The sequence below is a fragment of the Haliotis asinina genome, chromosome 10, assembly GCF_037392515.1.
Source record: "Haliotis asinina isolate JCU_RB_2024 chromosome 10, JCU_Hal_asi_v2, whole genome shotgun sequence".
NCBI lineage: Eukaryota > Metazoa > Mollusca > Gastropoda > Lepetellida > Haliotidae > Haliotis > Haliotis asinina.
Window position 1 is genome coordinate 13,463,447 of NC_090289.1, and position 18,875 is coordinate 13,482,321.

General features: G+C 38.5%; 2 protein-coding genes across 2 annotated transcripts; both read left to right on the forward strand.

The window, feature by feature from the left end:
• The first annotated feature begins 879 nt into the window (after positions 1 to 879).
• LOC137297974 (prohibitin 1-like) lies at positions 880 to 7,110 on the forward strand. The gene is made up of 6 exons (XM_067829981.1): positions 880 to 1,122; positions 3,018 to 3,179; positions 3,710 to 3,852; positions 4,404 to 4,520; positions 5,370 to 5,465; positions 6,449 to 7,110. The coding sequence occupies exons 1-6, from the start codon at positions 1,035 to 1,037 to the stop codon at positions 6,659 to 6,661; spliced, it is 819 nt and encodes a 272-aa protein (XP_067686082.1). The 5' UTR covers positions 880 to 1,034; the 3' UTR covers positions 6,662 to 7,110.
• Positions 7,111 to 10,744: 3,634 nt separating this feature from the next.
• Positions 10,745 to 14,493, forward strand: LOC137298817 (NADH dehydrogenase [ubiquinone] 1 beta subcomplex subunit 3-like). Its single transcript, XM_067831088.1, has 2 exons — positions 10,745 to 10,922; positions 14,138 to 14,493. The coding sequence occupies exons 1-2, from the start codon at positions 10,801 to 10,803 to the stop codon at positions 14,295 to 14,297; spliced, it is 282 nt and encodes a 93-aa protein (XP_067687189.1). The 5' UTR covers positions 10,745 to 10,800; the 3' UTR covers positions 14,298 to 14,493.
• The last annotated feature ends 4,382 nt before the right edge of the window (positions 14,494 to 18,875 follow it).

Below are 18,875 nucleotides of genomic sequence, written 5' to 3' on the forward strand. Positions count from 1 at the left end.
TCGAGCACTCACCGCAAGCGCACGGCTTTTGCTTCAGTGAGTGATTATGCTTTTGCGCCGCTTTTAGCAATATCCCAGCAACATGGCGACGAGGGACATCAGATATGGACTTCACTCAATGTACCCGTGTGGGGAATCGAACCCGGGACTTCGTCGTGACGAGTGAACGATTTTACCAATTTTACCCCACCAACACGCTTTTACTTGAGCTAACAAGAGGAAGTATAATTGTACCCACGAGGTCAACTCCCGGGTCACGGGAACAGGACAACACGACAAACGAACCAAAGGACCAAACCTGATACGGTCAAAGGGGCCAAAGAAAAGACAAAAGGGCCAAGGGAAGATCAAAGGGGCTATAGATTAAAATCAAAAGGGCCAAACTTTTAGAAAATAGTAAGATTAAAAGAAAGTCATTACACGTATTTCTGATCCTAAACATCTCCATGGGCTAAAAGCAGTTGTTACCACGCTTTTACTGGTGGCGTCACAGCTCTTTTGAATTTATTGTCTGAGATACCTTGTTTTTTGTGATATTTTAGTGATAGGACACAGACGGTTGCTAGTACATTCAGTTGCTGGATTGTTACAGGCTATGTCACAGACTAAAGCATTTCGCAACATTTTCCACCGTTCTCATTCATGTACAGGTTGTGAAAACCGAAATATATTTCAGTTAGATTTCACTTTACAAAAACTATTTTTCCCGTGATTATATTATGATTAGAAACGACATTTGCTTTAAGTCGAAAATATGTGTTTCTGTTAAACATACTATATCATAGAACATACTTATATTGTTTCTTTAAAATTATTCTACAATTTGCTTTTTGAGAGACGAGCGTGTGTTGCTATCTGAATTGCCGTGGATCTCATTTCGCTATTGACAAACTTCAACTTTTGCATTATCTCTTGGTAGACATGCGCTTAGTTCACTTCCTGTACCCTACACATGGGCGAGAGTTTCATCACAATTTTACGATCTAGCTGATGCAAATAACTGTAAAGCATTCGATTGCCTAACAGAGTGCAAGATGGCACAGCGGTTGTTTAGTAATATAGGAAAGCTCGGACTTGGTCTGGCAGTGGCCGGTGGAGTTGTTCAAACAGCACTTTTCAACGGTACATTCATCTCTGCGTGCCCTTCGATGAGACGCATGTTTTATCTTTCATAATGTTAAGCAGATACTGAGATAGATCCTCCTCGTTAACGCAATCTATATATTTGTGATTGATCAAAGCTATCGCAACTACTCAGATTGGTCAGTTTCTTGGTGTGGTAGGAAATCATAATCGTGATAATGATTCGTTTCATTTTTAAATGGTTAGAAACTTGAAAATGTTCTGTAGTCTTCGTCATACCCGACCTAATGGCGTTAAAGTTGATGAGTAAAATTTCTGTCAGAAGGTAGTAATATTTTACAATGCCAGATGCTTTGTTTTTTAACTAATGTGTGCTGCCTTGCTTGCATTACCTTAGTGGTCAGGTAGCCGACTGTCTTAAGCTTTCACACGTAAGTCAGAAGAGCTTAGACCGGGGCCATCTGTGAAGATCAGGGTTAGAATTGGTCATCTGCAGCCCATGTTTGTCACAAGATGCAGTGAATGGGGTCAGGCTGACTGACATTGTTAATGCATCTCATCATATCCCAACTGTATAGATCTACACTCATTCTGTTGATCGCTGGATTGTCTGGCCCAGACTTGTTTATTTCGGCACCAGTCAAACTGACCAGCAACACAATAGCCCAGCAAATCTGGTCAAATTGCCCCAGGTTTGGTCAAATTGTCACACTGGGATAGTCAAAATGTCCCAATTTATTTTAAATGATTAAATATATGCCATAAATGCATAGTTATTAGGAAGTAATATTTTTGAGCAAAAGGAATAATCCTGTATAGACAACACTGTAATGCCAGTAAATTTGTAGTGTGTTCTTATTAATGCTTTTGTACAGAAGTACAAGAATTAGATAAAATATATATATTTCATATGTGTGTTTTGGCTACTACTTTCGATCAACTGTGATACTGTAATTCTCACATAGAAGACATACAGTAATAGCGACATGATATGAACATTATGGAAAAGCTGACACTACAAATAGTGGTGTGTACTTGCAGTTCATATTGAAAGTGACTGAATAAAGTATTAAATACTTCACCTAGTGTGGATTCTGGATTCATCATACTTTGAATCTAATACATGTAGTGCCTATTCGCTTCAGAATGAAAGCACATGATGTAACTAGAGTTCTGATGTCTTGTGACTGAGGCTCATCTAAGGAACCGCTGATGCTTTCTTTCATCCATTCTGTGTGCAGAGTTGTGTGCCTTAGGCACTCCAGAAACTAATCCTGGTTGGACAGAATCGCAGATTTGTCAGGAGTCTGAGGGCAGTAGGGTAGCCTAGTGGTTAAGAGTCCATTTGTCATGCCGAAGACCGGAGTTCGATTCCTCACATGGTTACAGTGTGTGAAGCCCATTTCTGTATATAATCAAGCCTGGAGCAGACAATCCTGTAATCAGTACCATAAACATTGATCTACACAACTGGGAAGCGATGACGTGTGAACTAAGTCAGCAAGCCTGACCACCCAAACCCATTAATCACCTCTTGTGATAAGCATGAGTTACTGAAGATCAACTCTATATCAGATCCTCCTTTGTCAGTATCATGGAAGTGTTATAGGACTAAGATCTGCATTATTTTTGACCACCCACACAGATCAAGTTGGCTGATTGTGACTCACCTACACTGAAGACTTGAGCAACCCATGCTTGACATAAGAGGCAATTAATGGGATTGGGTATTCAGACTGTGTGACTTGTTGTTCAATGGTATCATATCCCATTGCTCATGATGCTGATCGCTGGATTGTCTTGAAGAGAAGCAATTATTTGCAGACTGTCATTGGTATATTACTGATTGCAGAGTTAAACAACAACCAAACATTGTTACATAGCTAAAACTGGTGTCCCTAAGTGTGTTAATACAACTTGTTTACTCTTTTCAGTTGACGGTGGACACAGAGCTGTTATTTTCGATCGCTTCCAAGGGGTGAGAGAATATGTTGTAGGAGAGGGAACTCACTTTCTTGTTCCATGGGTACAGAGACCCATAATCTTCGATGTTCGATCAAGACCCCGCAATATTCCTGTCATCACAGGAAGCAAAGGTAGCTAGAAACTAAGAATATCTTACCTTATAACATGGTATAAGCTTTGGTTTACATTTGCATCGCAAAATGTGTGTGTATAATGCGAGGATGGCTGGATGGATTGGTTGAAGTCTGAGACTTGGTGACCTGCACATAGAAGTAAATCAAAGGTGTGGAATGTTGCTCATAATGTCAACCTCTGGTTTGCCTCTTTCTGAGTTGATTATGTCTAGTAGGCTGTCATATAGCAGGGACCATGTGGTAACCTTGTGGTTAAAGCTTCCGCTCAGACCTCGGTTCAGTTCCCCACGTTGGTACAATGTGTGAACCCCTGCGGCGGTGGTGTCCCTGCCTTGATATTACTGGAATAGTGCTAAAACCAGCTTACTACAAATTCAGTCAAAAGGTATCATAGCTGGAATTTTTTTTGCTGAGCATGGTGAAAGTCAACATATGTCAAGGAATAAGTATCTTCGGTGTTTGTAGATGGTGGGTACACACTTTGAATTTTCTCACCTTATTCACTTAAATCCTTTCAATGGTTACAGACTTGCAGAACGTCAACATCACTTTGAGAATCCTGTTCCGCCCCAAGGTAGATCAGCTGCCAAAGCTGTTCTCTAACATCGGTGTGGATTATGATGAGAGAGTCCTCCCTTCCATAACTAATGAAGTGTTGAAAGCTGTTGTAGTGAGTATTTACAAGAAATACACACACATGTCATTTCCTGATAAATCAAGGATTGCTAATGAGTTACTCTATGCCAATGGAATCACTCATTTTAAGAGATCTAAAATCTAAAGTTTTAGTGATTGTAATGAGGCAGGATTTTTTTTTTGGGGGGTGGGGGTTTTTTTTATGAGAGACAGTGACTAGTTTGGTAATTGTATCCATATTTGGGTTCTTTGTTCACTATTTTTCTGTAACAAGTGACCATTCTTGATTTTTCTTAATTTTGTTTGGAGCCAACAGTTTCTGTTGTCCAGAGTTTCTGTCAAACGTATTTCAAAGAAAGTCAACCTCATAGCTGCTTGATAAGAGAACATGGTTATTCTATCAGTGTGCGAAATTTATGATGATCCTGTGGTCGTCGGCTAGTACGTATTCATCAGGGCCACTAGGTAATAAGGCTTAGTGGCACATGAATTTTGTATTTGAAAGGTAACTTGCTTCTTTCCCTATTCTATAATGTCAGCTTGTGAGATATTGAATGGGGTTAATGCTCTATTTATCCTTTTCAGGCCCAGTTTGATGCCAGTGAGATGATCACACAGAGAGAACTTGTATCACAGAGAGTCAGTGAGGAGCTCACGGATCGAGCACTTCAGTTTGGGATGATACTTGACGACATCTCCTTGGTGAGGACCAACTACCTTCATCATTTTACTGGATTATCACAATGCAATTTTTATCCCCGACAACGCATTTTGTGGGGAGGATATGAAAATGGACATGTCTGTCCGTTCGTCCATCTGTACACATTTGTCTTTTCCAAAGCAGATCCTTAAAGTTGTTTACTGTTTCTTCACCAAACTTGGCACATGGATAGGTCAGGTGGTGCACTGGTACCTTTTAGAAATTTGCAAATGCTGAATTAGATATTTTTGATATTTCCATGCCAACAAGTTTGACTTAGACTCAAATTGGTGGTAGTGCTCTTTTCAGGGCTTGAACCTTTAAACTGTCCAGTTTCTTTCCCAGATTTCATTCATATTCATATCTATTGATGAACTGGTGTCTTTTGGTAGATTTGGAATTCTGATTAAAATATTTATTCACTGTTGCCATGGCAACAAGGTTGGCGTCAACTGAAGTTGGTGGTATTGCTCCTTTTTGGAGCAGATCTTAAAACCATTGAATACTCTACTTCCATTTTAGTATATGCGTGCAAAAACTTTTGACATAATCATTAGAGATTTTCATGAAGAGTATTTTCCATTGTTGGGGATTTTGATGACTTTGTCTTATTAAACTATATGCATGTATTCCAGTATATTTTCTGAGTCTTGAGTTAAAATCTAACTAAGGTTTTATGGTCTGAATATAATAATGACAACAACAAACCAATGGGTATGTTCAGTTGACATTTTGAGTTCCTTGGACCTGAGTATAAATTTAGCCTGCAAAATTTACATACAGGTACACACAATAACTGTTCACACCACACTCACATGAAAGTAAACCATGTCTTTTCTTTTTGTTTCTAGACACATTTAACATTTGGCAAAGAGTTCACCGAAGCTGTTGAGATGAAGCAGGTTGCCCAGCAGGATGCTGAGCGAGCCAGATACATTGTAGAGAAGGTAGGATGACAGTTGAGCAGGGGGGCAGTGCAATATCCACTCACCATGCTAAAGACCCCAGTTCTATTTCCCCACAGAGGTACAATTTGTGATGCAGATTTGAATGGTCAGAAAACTCATTTCTTGTGAGAAGTCCTGACTCTTCAGCATGGTGTCATGGACAGTTTGTCACTAGGTGGTTGTGTTTGCTATCAAGAAGCGAGTCAGTCTATGCCCACTTCTTTGGTCAGGAAGATCTACTTTTAGTTCATCTTTTGACATCCCCAGTAGATTTTAGTGCTAATGTGACAAGTTGTATCAGTTATTCTTCTTATGCTTCAGGAATTCTTCAAACCAGTAATTTTTGTGGTTTATATTGGTAGTGTAGTATGGATCTCTGCTGATGTTGTCAACCACTGGTCAAAAACTCAATCTTTATGAGCTGCTCGGATATAACAAGGCATTGCCTATTGCTGCATCAGACAAATACACACATGCTAGGGATGACTATTGAAGGGGAAACAGCTATTGCATCGTACTGTTGCTATAACAATAGTCTACTGCTACATGCTACTATGAGTATGATAGCAATAGTTTATTATGACCAACTGTTGCAATAGTTTGCTTCTCCTTGTATTGTTTCATATGAAGTCATTTCCCAAATGAATGTATGGTTTATATGAAAGAATATAAAGTTCCAAGTAGTTTCAGTGTCTTTTATTAACTGACAAGAAGCTTGAAACCCCAATCAAGTTAACAGTTAAAACATAAACTCAATGAAGCTGCAAGTCTGCACCCAAACATTGTGTATTTTGCATTGCACATTTATCAACAGAAGTCATTTAGTGAAATATCAGTAGTCAAATACTGTCAATGCATTGACAGTTTTTCTTTCTACCATTGATAAATTTCTGTTGCAGGGTCAACAATTGCAATCCATTGGTAGTCTGATACATCATTACAGCCCTAACCCTTGCTCATTTATGCCCTTTCTGTTTTCCCAGGCTGAACAACAGAAAAAAGCTGCCATTATTTCTGCCGAGGGGGATTCCAGTGCCGCTAACCTCCTGGCCAGGGCATTTGGTGAGGCAGGAGAGGGTCTGGTGGAACTGAGGAAGATTGAAGCTGCAGAAGATATCGCCTACCAGCTGTCCCGAACTAGGAATGTCATCTACCTCCCTCAAGGGCAGCAGACACTCCTGGCTCTACCTCAATAAATGTTGTGACAGACAGAGACTGTGTAGGTGGACACTGAGGTCAAGTTTTTGTGTTTCCCAGAATTCTTCCAGATTCAAGGGACACCAGGAACATTTTTGAAAAATATTTGATAATATTGCCATCATGATGTAGATTTATATTAAAAGAGCTTGTCCTCATGAACAAGGTGTAATATCACAAAATCAAGTCATTTCTTTAGATCATTACATGTTCATTGTTTTTCCTTGTTTTGTAATGAAGCAGAAAAAATTCTTAGTAGGACTCTTGGTGATATAGATCGTATATTCAAGATCTGTTTGTATGTATTGACAACCTCAGTGAGAGATAGTCTTAGGCCCGAGGACTTGAGGTTGATAAACATTCTGTAGACAGTGCTGAATGCAGTGTGCGTGTGCTATGAATAATATGATAAATTTAATACATACTTGGAAATAAATATATGTATGTTTCTTTGTGTTGTTTTGTCATTGCTGCACTTTCGAAGGAATAAATATCTTGAAGTGCTTTTTTCTCAAACTTGGTCAACATAAATACATGTACAAGTTTTGTGATTATACCTTGATGGTGGGGTAGCGTTCGCCTGTCACACTGAAGGCCTGGGCTCTATACCCCACATGGATACAGTATGTGAATCCCATGTCTGTGATACTGCTGGAATATTGCTCAAAGCTGATTAAAACTAAACTCGATTACTCACTGTGATTATCTTTCTGGTTTATGTTACAATGTACACAGACATAGATTTTCATTGAGACCCGTGAAGGTCTGACTTTAAATGTATCTTGGGTGTGTGATTGGGTGGTCAGGCTTGCTGACTTGGTTGACACATCGTCAGTTTTCAATCACGTAGATCGATGCTCATGATGTTGATCTCTGGATGGTCTGAGCAGGCTCAGTTATTTACAGACTCTCACCATATAGCTGGAATATTGCGAAGTATGTGGAAAAATGAACTCACTCGTGCATTTTCACCGAAGTGTTTCAGTGTAACTGTGTGACAATTACTTATTTTATGAAAAAGAACATACAATCCCTTTTAAGTCACATCTAATTTAGAAATTTCTGTTATGATCATCATAACATTTAGTTTGGGGATTTAGCAAGTAGAAAATAAGCTGTGTATGTACAGTCAGTATCACTCACTGTCAAACACTGTGGTTCCTGATAAATGGTAATACCTATGGAATACACAACCCTGTTGTTCACTGTACAAAAGACAATGGTAGTGTCGAGTCTGGACCAGATGATCAAGTGATCAGCATCATGAGCAACTGAGAAATGACGTGTCAACCAAGTCAGCGAGCCTGATCACTTGATCCTATTATCACCTCTAACAGTAAGCATTGAATTGAAGACCAATTCTGTCCAGGATCTTCTTGTACAGGTTGTAATATGAAAAAATGAACAAGATTTCTTCAGTACTGAACTCAAGAAGGCCTTCTTGTTTCAAGGCATCATGACATTGGCATACACATGTCTGTAGTCACCTGTACTATCATCTAGATGAACTTGATCAACTGAAATTCAGGGATGGATTTGCATATACTTGGGCATTTGATTTAGTTTAAGAGTAAAACTGCATTTGTACATGTGGCCAGAAATGATGAAGATTCTCACTGGAAATGGCATATTCCTGATTTTATGGTAGGCAATCCTTGTTTTAAATAAAATGCAGAGGAAAAGGAAAATCTCTTGCTCCCTAAATGTGATTGTCAATAAAAGACTAACAAATTTATATTCTAAACTGAATTGACAATATTCAGCCTTGACTTCACAATGCTGAACTTGTGCAAAAAGATTCTTTGTTACCTAAGGTAGTTTGGCTTTAGGTTAGCTAAAAGAGTGTGATCTTTTATGAAAAATACTAACAATCTTTTCTTTATTAAAATATTTGAAAGAAAGTCTGTTGAGTGAAAGGTCAAATGTAGGAACCTGTTGCATGTGATGTATTTATGCACTTCAACAGTGTTAGTACATCCAAACATTTTATTCCAGTGTGCAATGTGTTTAATTAGGTATATGGAAGGTTTGTTTCTTTTGACAGTACATCAGAAAATGACAGTTATTAACCTATTCTGGCCATCATAGGTAAATCAAAATAGTTATCTGCTTCAATGTCATAAAATATATTGAGCATGTTGGGGTTGCAAAAATAAACTGATTTTGAGAAGGACTTCTTTATTGCTAGATTAGTAGCCACCTTTGTCAAACTAAAATGGTCACATGGTTTAACCTTGAATTACAAAACTGAGGGTCCAGGGGACAAAATAATTGATATTGAGACTCCAAGCAGGCAATATGAGGACTCATTCAAGTAATGATATGATGTAGGTACTATGGGTTTAGCATAGACAGTGGAGAATTAAATAGACATTTGGAAAATGATTGTTGTACATATTTATTTGGTATAAAGTATACTACCCATCAAAGCTTTAGATTCACTTAGAGCAATCACTCTTTGTTAAGTAGACACATTTGGTTACATCGAAGAATAATTACTCCACTAACTTGGGGAAAACAACTGCAAACCTTATGCAGATGAAATGCATGAGGTGCATGCACCACAGGATCAAATATTTTACAAATATTTTACATATGTAATATGCATTGATGTCTTCTTACTGTGGTTAACGATTATCTAATTATCTAAGACATCATCAATCTGCCTGAAGATTGGTTGTAGAACTCCAGGTTTATCTTTGTTTGGATGAGGAGCAGTGATGTAACCTCATCTCTTTCTCACCCAGGTTTGATTCCCCACTTAGGTACAATGAGTGAAAACCATTTCTGGTGTCGGAAGCTCTCTCTCTCCAAAATTTACCTGCCCACAAAAATACTAATTTATTTAGTATGATTAAATTCAGTCTTGTAAAATAATAATCATGTAAATGTAGATTTTATCCCAATATTAATAATAATTTGATAATACAATCTGAAGCAAGAAGGAACTTCTGTGAAAAACGGTGTCTTTAATTTGCAGTCGATTTGTTGATACTATCTTGGTATTGTATTAGCCAACCGGAGGATTCATTTGCATTTTTTCGTTTTGCAAAACATATGCTGATAAAGGTTAAACATATTCAGTGGAGTACGACTATGTTTGAATCAGGTGTTTGAATTATGAATGACATTTACATTTTTAGGAACAGAAACATGAAGAACCTACAAATTTATTTACAAAATTAAGTTTACATCCTTTACACTTACCCCTCTTTATGTATATAACTTCTTATTGACATGTCTGTTGTGGCATTTTCATATATTTTACCTTAATAAATATGGAAGTGGTGAGCTTTGACCGAGACCAATTATAAATGCAGTATTTTAACTTTCTTCATTTTCAGAAGCAGTGGAAATCAAGACTTGCAACAATTTATAGACTTGTGTGTGTTAAATCCTTGGGTATATTTGCTTCAGGGTGTGTATGACAGACTAGACTTGGCCATGAAAATATCTGTCCTTTTTCAATACATGTAGTTACAGGTCTGGCCTGTGACAGTGGAGAAATATGGACCAGAGTGAGATGGACCACTGGCTCAGTCAATATCATGACAGTTTTGTATGATCTTTTTCCACAGTAAGATTGAGTGAGTTTATGGTTGTTATTTTTTTTATTCCAGAGCACATCTAAATCAAGTCTAAAGCTTTAAAGAAACCTAAGAATCACATGTCTGTGTCCTCAGAATTGTATTTGTAGCTCAATCAACCATTAAGATGTCCTGCAATATCATACATATTAGCATGCAGTTATCTCGATCATAGTATATCCAAATCAATTTGGATAATGTGTGAAATAAATGAACATAAGCATGTCTTTTTAACACCATTGTTTTGGGGGGGGGGTTTTGTGAGCTACTTTGGCCTTCTTATGCTCTTACTTCTTAATATATTCAAGGCCGGTGGAAATCTTGTGAACACAAAAAAATAAATGATACCATCACCTTTAGTTTCTCCAGTCATCAAGGCATTTGCCCGTTAGTTAAAGCATAATATAAGCTATGCTGTCGGGGAAAATAATCATTTTCCGTATGTTTTGTGTTCGTTGTTTTACAACTAACTAAGCACTGCGTCGTCCACTTCCGGCGGCAAGGTGAACGAAAGGTGACCAAGCGGGAGCCGAACCCAGTCAAATTTCGTTATGGGAGGCGGTGGGAAAATCCAAATACCTGACTGGAGACAGTATAAAGTAGAAGGGATAAAGGAACTCGAACAACTGCAGAGTTTACTGGCCGCAAGGGGCTTGAAAGATCCATGGATACGGTGAGAAACATAAAATCAACTGCCGAGTGCAGTGCCATGAACATATCACATGCACTGTAGTGTGCATTATGTTGGTTTACGTAAAGCTTTTATTCTGCGGTTTTATCATGTATGTATTGCTTATGGGTTGTCACAAGATGTCATCAACTTGTCAGTTTCGATGATCATTTCTATTTCTTTGAAATTCACCTGTTAGCGTATTTTGTTGTTGCAGATAAATGCAACTACAGACCGTGCCGGTTTTTGGGTCACTAGACGTAATTTCCACAGACTGACATGTTGATACAGTGTAGCGTAAATAATTTTCATGAATTTAACTTTTTGAGAGATCCACATCAAATTGTGCACATTTGTGAGGAATTATTTTACCTACAATCACATAGTTTCTGTCTTTTCTCCGTAGCTCATTGGGGCTTGTATCGCTTAGCAACAGTGGTAGAAAGATAGACACTACCCTAGTACCATATAAAAGGATGTAACGATGAAAGTAAGATTTCCCCACGTAAATATTTTTAAGGCCCCGCCGAGGCCTATAGATCGAAAGCTAGATGATTTCCTGATTAAATGAGCTATAAATGGCCATAAGTGGATCATTATTTCAAAAGTAATTGCCATGACTCTTTGAAAACAGGTACCTCCCCAATTTCACGCCCAAATCATGAATCACCCAAGACAGCAAAGACTAACCTTTTAAATTTGTTTATTAATTCCAGTCACATTGACAGCACCTCTGTAGGGCTAGATTCCATCGGCAGCAGCATTCCGTGGGTCTAAGAACTTATTGCAACATATACATATCATGTCCTTGCCAGCAAGCAGGCATTTCCTCCAAAATCATCAGTAATCATACCCACTTGTCGGCCATACATGTCCTTGACAGATGACTTAACATTTGCCTGTCAATTTTTTCAAGGGTCCATCCTAAACTCACATCACTAAAACTGTTTATACTGCACTAAAATAACATGTAAGTCTATGGAAATTTCATCAAGTGGTCCAGCTTGACAGATGTACATGATGGATTTTCAGTAGCTCAACAATGAAAGCTTTGTTTGCGGGGGTTTTTTTGTCATATGTTGTCCTTCACTTCTTCTGTTTTTTTTTTATATGTTATAGTTGTTTCACTTGTTTTTGTCTTCATGAACATTGAAAAGCTTGTCCAGAGGATCATTCCTATCATTTTAGCCTGATAGATACAATCAAGGAAAATCTGCAACAGGGATAGGTCACTTGATTACTGCAGTATACTGTTTCACCCTTAGAATGAATGAATGAATTATTGCAAGAATTATATGTGAATGGATGAAAAATACAGAAAAATAACAAAAGAAAGAAATACATGTGCGAGTGAATGAAAGAATAAATGATACACCATGGCCATCTCTGCCCAAACATGTTAAAGAATGCAAAACTATCGCTAGAGCCAGAGAGAGGCTATCAGGTTGTAGATTATCCCCACTAGAACACATTTTTTAAACTTAATTTAAGAATCAACTTTCAGACATTTTTTACATTAGTATTTAATTAAGATATCTTAGTGCATGTGGGGAATGGCATGGACATTAACAGAATATTAACTGACCCTGTCAGACACCCCTGAAAAACAGAAAGTTTTAAACTATCACAAAGCTGTGTAAACACCTTTACAGTTTTGTCAAATACTAAGATCAACATGAAAGAAAGAAGTTTCAGAACTTTAACACTCAAGCATCACAAGCATCAATGGCAGATCAGATCAGATTTGAGATTAGCTATATTTTTCACCCACGTCTAATATACCCCAACAATTTTTCTGAAAGTATAAACCTGCCACAGTTACTTGCTAACACCTTTCAGCCGATGGCAAGTTTTTAGTTCAATAAGTAGAAACACTCGAACAACGCACTGTAACATATGTCATATTTGGGATTTCACTTTCTTAGTAAAGTACAAATTCTAGTACTTTTTTCGGTTGAGTCCCATCCGGGATTCGAACCCGCACCCTCAGAGTCAGGCACCTAATCGCCAGCACACAAAGTCAACCGCCTAGCCCGCTCAGCCACCGCGACTTCCACAAAAATGACAGTTGGACAACTGGTAGTCTAGACTGCGTACTTTGTGTACCCCTCGCACTGTAGTATTTCATTTTCAGTGGCGGTAATAAGTAATACTTTTCACAAACTTCAAGTTGCTAAAAGATTTTTTTAAAGTTCTAAAACTATCACTATTACTTGCAAACATGTTTCAGCTAAAGGTATATTTCCATTCTGAAAATTAATCAAATATGTGAAAGAAGTTTTTAGGGATCGAATTTAGGCTTTCTTTGCTGTTTACTGAGAACTGAAGCCAGTGAGCTATAACATTCTGACTTGAAACTTTACTACACATCTACTGTGACACCAACAACAATTATTTGACTTAACATGAAGTGACAGAGTAGGTAATTTATCTTCTACATGTAGGTTTTCAGTTATCATAACACTCAGCGAATGTAATTAGCTATTGAAAATACACCAGACTCAATCATAAAAAGTAAGATGCCGCCATAATTGTTACATAGGTCGAGAGTCGGTCTGCGGCATACGCTAACAGGCTTTTCGAGGAGAGGGCATTCCCCTTGTTAGAGTTTCCCTGATACAGTGTTTGGAGATGTTGAATGTTTTATCTATTGATAAATTCGGGAGTACTTCACTTTAACAGCACATTCTTTCAGATTAATTCACAGTACCTACCCAAACCCTTACCCTATTTATCGATAAAAGTTCCTAACCATAATCTTAAAGGGTTGTTTGCCTCTAAGGACATGTCAGCTTTCTATGGATTGGAAAGGGTACCATGCCCCAAACCTAAACCTTAACCCTAAGGATTGTAAAGGGTTGTCGTCCTCTAAAGATGTCTCAGGTCCCTAAGGATGAGAAAGGATTGTTAGCCACTAGAGAGGCCAGCACCTATATAGCGAGACACAAGAACAGTAGTGCAATAATTGCCTCAAATCTTACAAATTAGACCGTTTACACATTTGAAAACATGGAGCAAGGTTTTGTGGTGAGAGTAGTGCAGATTCTTAAATGAGGTAAGTGTAGAGTTTTGAGAGCTGGAGAGATGTGTCAGAGATGATCAGACCCCATATGCGAAAACCCTATATGTGATTATGATAAATGACTCTCCCCTTACTGTTTTCCTTTCACTTTTATGCTGCTGGTATGTCACAGCATCCCATCTTATCCTTTTTGCAGAAATGAAGTATGGCGTTACCACCCAGACAACTTCCCAGGAGTAGGTCGTGCAGCGCTGAAAAGTGTTGGAAGGGGATTCAAGTGGGCATTTCCAGCTGTTGTAGTCACGTTACTGGCTCAGAAGTTTATTTTCAAAAAGGATGACCATGGTGGTCATTAAGGGAGGCAACTCTTGCCAGACAGTGAAATTATTTGTAAATGAACCCTGGTATCTGTGCCATGTTGACTGACTGCTTACACGGAGTTGTGGCAGCCATGATCCCTTTGAAAGCTTGGGTAGCGTGAATCTGTGTTGTTATATTTACACAATAGTGGAACTTGAAGTTTGAAAAGACAAATAAAATACATACATCTTTTTTTCAGTTTGTTTTTGCTTATAAGCAATGTTTAGTGTAACAGAGTGTGTTGGGCAAAAGTTGAAAACCTGCATTCTCTTCCCACAGTGGTTACTTGTCACATCTTCCTACATAACCTCTGTTCTAATACGACCCTTTCGTGGTGCGAGTATTCAAGACTCATGATTGGAGGCAATCAGATTTAGTAGTGCAATCAGCGACCTTGTTTCAAAAGTGATCGTTCGCAAGATCTTGGTAATTTCCGGATGTATCGTGAAAACTAGAACCTCTTCCCGAGCGCGATACTCAAATGTTTCTTCTAGACAGAACTCAGTCATGTCATATTTGTTTTTCCACATTGCTTGCATTTGTCAAGTTGAATCTAAGTCGATGTAACACATGTTCTGATTGGACAGAAAAAAGGGAGATAAATCTGCTGCCATTTTTTGCCGCTAGGGAATTTTATGAGAACAGCGAAATATGGCCTTATTAGAACAGAGGTTTGTAGGAAGATATAACAAGTAACCTCTGTGGGAAGAGAATGGAAAACCTGTTAAACCTTTGAGATTTGTCACCATTTAAGAATGGCAGTCAGAACACCAATTCATAAATTTTGCCTGTACTCAACATTGAAAATATGCTCTCTGTACCTAAGGTATATCAGTCTTCCATATGCATACAATGAAAATTATTTAGTATATTGATAAACACATACATTGCACATACATGGAATGCTCTGAATTAGCTCATTGATGTCTGTGTGTTGAAGAATAAGCATTTTTAACTGGCATTTCCAGCTGTTGTGGACTTGAGTACAAGCATTTTTGAAATGGTGCAATTTGAAGGGTTTGGATATCTGTATAAAATAATTCATGCATTTGCATGGCAGCAAGTTTTATATTGATACTGGTGATAGTGCTGCTTTTCAGAGTAGGACATAAAAAGATTTCAATACTCTCCTTCCACACATCAACATTACCACTCTGTTTCTAGTATCAGCGATCAAATGCAGGTTAAAATGGGTCCTCAGCAACCCATGCCTGCCACTATTCTCATCGTAAGAGGCAACTAACGGGTTCAGGTGGTCAGGTTTGCTGACTTGGGTGAAACGTCATCAGTTCCCAGGTGCGCAGATTGATAAGCATGCTGTTGATCACTGCATTGTCTGGTCCAGACTCTATTATTTACAGACCGCCTCCAGCTGGAGTATTACTGAGTGCTGCGTAAAACTAAATTCACTCACTCGCTCACCCTTCATTATCAGCATTACTGAAATACATCAAAACATAGAAGCACTCTGCAGTCTGTTGAAAATACAAGCATGCTAGTATATGAATGGTTTAAATATATATGGTTTCATTATATCAATGAGTAATATTTGACATAGTCATAACTACTGACATATTCATGAAGAGTATTTTAGTATTGCGTAAAAGACCTCTTGTTTTTTAAATTAGTTCTCAAAAGTATACACACATATAGGATAATTAAAGGCCACTGATTTTGTATTTCCATATAAACCAATTTATCTTCTCATGCAAATTCTTATTTTATGTCAAACATTCTGTGCACAGGGGCCTGTAACACTAAAAACTGCCATCAAGGTATATATTGTCCCTAATCTAATGGGGTATTAGTACTCTTTTTAATAGTACTACTACCCCATTAGGGACAATATATACCTTGATGGCAGTTTTTAGGGTTGCAAGCCCCTGTGATTCTGTGTCTTTGCTTTTGTTTTCAAACTAGCATCCTCATCCATGAAAAAAGGCAAGCTTTATTTCACTATACTGTCGTCTGCTCGGAATCTAAAACCAGTGGCATCCCAGATAAAATCTCACTTCACATCTCAGTCATGGGTTTCTAGTCAAGGCTTTATTTACTGACATACACTTGAAATGGTGTGGAGCCTGGTGTTGAACAAAAAACAGAATCTTTGGAAGTCGTAAGCGATGACAAAATGAAGGAAGTCGTTACTTGATAGTCACTGTATTCAGTTGTGCAGATTGATGCTCACGATGTCAGTTGTTGGACACTTTGCAAGCTGTGGATATTTCACTGACTCCCGTGATGCTTCTCCATTTCAGTAGCGTCACGTCACGGCAATGTAATCACCCGAAGCGCTATCTTCATAAGTGAAGAGGTAAATGCAAGGGCAATAACTCTAAATGACAACGATTTTGGGGAAAGGCGAAAAGCTCAGTAATCAATTGTTTAACAAAAAAACTGGAAAGAAACAAACCTGGAAGAAACAGGTTGCTGGTTCCATTTCAATGGAACATGTCGCATTCGGAGGCATTAATTATAAAACTCACTTTGCCGAGGTCTTTGAAAATAGTGAATGCCTGTCTATGTGTATTGTAACAGTCCATTAACGTTTGTGGCATTTATAGATTCTTGTCAAGAACAGATACTTCATTTAGCTGACGTCACATGGTTGTCAACTGTTGGTTATTTACAAGGGTTCTGCCTTTTGAGGAGGTTCGATAGTGAAAATTTGATGAGCACATAATTATTCACGTCCTTCGAACACACGTCAAAGCCATTAAGATTGAAAGATCTATTGATGACCATTGAAATACACAGCATCGTTCAGTAAACTTGGACAAAGTACTGAGAATGGGAACCAAGTGAGGATGGGGAGGCCACAACAAATCAGTAACGCCTAGTGACTGCAAGAGTTGCGTGAACTCCAGGGAGTTGAGATTGGTAATACGGTATGCTGTTTGAGACTGACATCCAATGGCCAATGTTCCCGGCTCGGAGGCACCCACCGTGCCCACTCTCGTCTTTTCATCATCGACGTATTGGTTTGTGATGAAGTGGCATGTAGTGGAAGGGGCCGCCACGTCTAAGCATGCTATCTCGTTTAGTTAATCGGGCTCAGCATGCCTGAACGAACCTACATTAAGGGTGTTAGTGTGTGAGTCTTGTTTGACGCCGCTTTTTCCCCAGCAGTACACACACACGCACGCACACACACATGATCGATGGTCATGCTGTTCATCACTGGAATGTCTGGTCCAGACTCGATTATTTACGGACCACCGCCATATAGCTGGAATATTGCTGAGTGCGGCGTAAAACTAAACTCACTCACTTATTGTTTCCTTTTAAACAATGAATATATTTTAGTGATTTTTCAAGTTTTGACAATGAATAGGTGTTTGTGATTTTTCACGTTTCGGCGAGTGTGTTTAGTTTTACGACGCACTGAGTGATGCTCCTCCAGCTATATGCCGACGGTCTGTTAATATTCGAGTCTAGACCAGAGCGTCAATCCGGTGATCAACAAGAGCATCGATCTACGCAAAATTCTAGGATACGATGACGTGTCAACCAAGCTAGAAAGCATGCCCACCTTCTCTGTTAGTTGCCTCTTACGACAAACATGAGTTACTAAAGATCACTTCTAACCCAGATCTTTACGGTTTCTTTACCTTTCAGTTTTGCATATTAAGGTATTTTCATGTAAACACCTCACACGACTATTTATTGGTCACATATTGTTTGTATGCATTGTGAAGATCTTCGTTTATCAAAGCTGTGATTAAACGACATTGTCTTTGGTTGCTATCCAAAGAAACCTTTACATTGTGTTGTCCCTGTTGAGTAAGGATAACATATATGGATGAACAACGTCTTTATTTAAGGTGTGGAGCGACTATTCTGTGTAGATCTAACACAACAATGTGCAGAGTAGTGATGGGGGACATACCGATCAGCAGAATTGGTGTAGTAGAGCAGTAGAGGAGAGAAAACACACTGCAGAACATCTAACGGAAAATCCCGTCCTTACGAAAAAAGACAGTCCTGTTAACATGCAGAAGGATTATGTCTGATTAGAGTCTTGCAGATTGGTAAACTGGGAATATGAAATAGCCATGGTCACGCTTGATGAGTGGTTGAAATATTTTGAAGTGGATGGTTCTTGGACATGATTTTGAAGTCTTTGATGCTTTGAATTTGTCCTACTGAATGCTGCGAGTTGTCACGGATGTAGTCCTTCTTCGTGCTGATGTTCTGGGTAGTGGTTGTACTTATTGAAGATTTATTTAATGTGATTTAGTTGAGTATATATGGTGTTGCTTATTTGAACGGATGTAGTGAACCCGTCTTGCCAGGGTTGAAAACAATCCTTGACCTGAGGTGGCATTCGTAACTACTCACGTCAAATCAAGCGAAATATTGATTTTCCCATAACAAGGAATACAGAAAGTGGGACCATCAGCTTTCATAGATACAACGGCTGTGACCAGTGCGTCTTCAACCAAAGTTGTTATAACGGGAATTCTTATTATTTCATGACGTTCTCTGCATTTTTTATGCATCATCTAATTTCAGGCTTGAAATAACAAAACATAAATATAGATACGAATTTTGAGGTGGATGGTTGGAGGTAT

Excerpts from the sequence above, each read along its gene's own strand:
- LOC137298817 (XM_067831088.1), top strand. The coding sequence starts at position 10,801 with ATGGGAGGCGGTGGGAAAATCCAAATACCTGACTGGAGACAGTATAAA. Across the intron at positions 10,923-14,137 it reads TTGAAAGATCCATGGATACG|AAATGAAGTATGGCGTTACC; the intron begins GTGAGAAACATA and ends TCCTTTTTGCAG.
- LOC137297974 (XM_067829981.1), top strand. The coding sequence starts at position 1,035 with ATGGCACAGCGGTTGTTTAGTAATATAGGAAAGCTCGGACTTGGTCTG. Across the intron at positions 3,853-4,403 it reads AAGTGTTGAAAGCTGTTGTA|GCCCAGTTTGATGCCAGTGA; the intron begins GTGAGTATTTAC and ends TATCCTTTTCAG. Across the intron at positions 5,466-6,448 it reads CCAGATACATTGTAGAGAAG|GCTGAACAACAGAAAAAAGC; the intron begins GTAGGATGACAG and ends CTGTTTTCCCAG.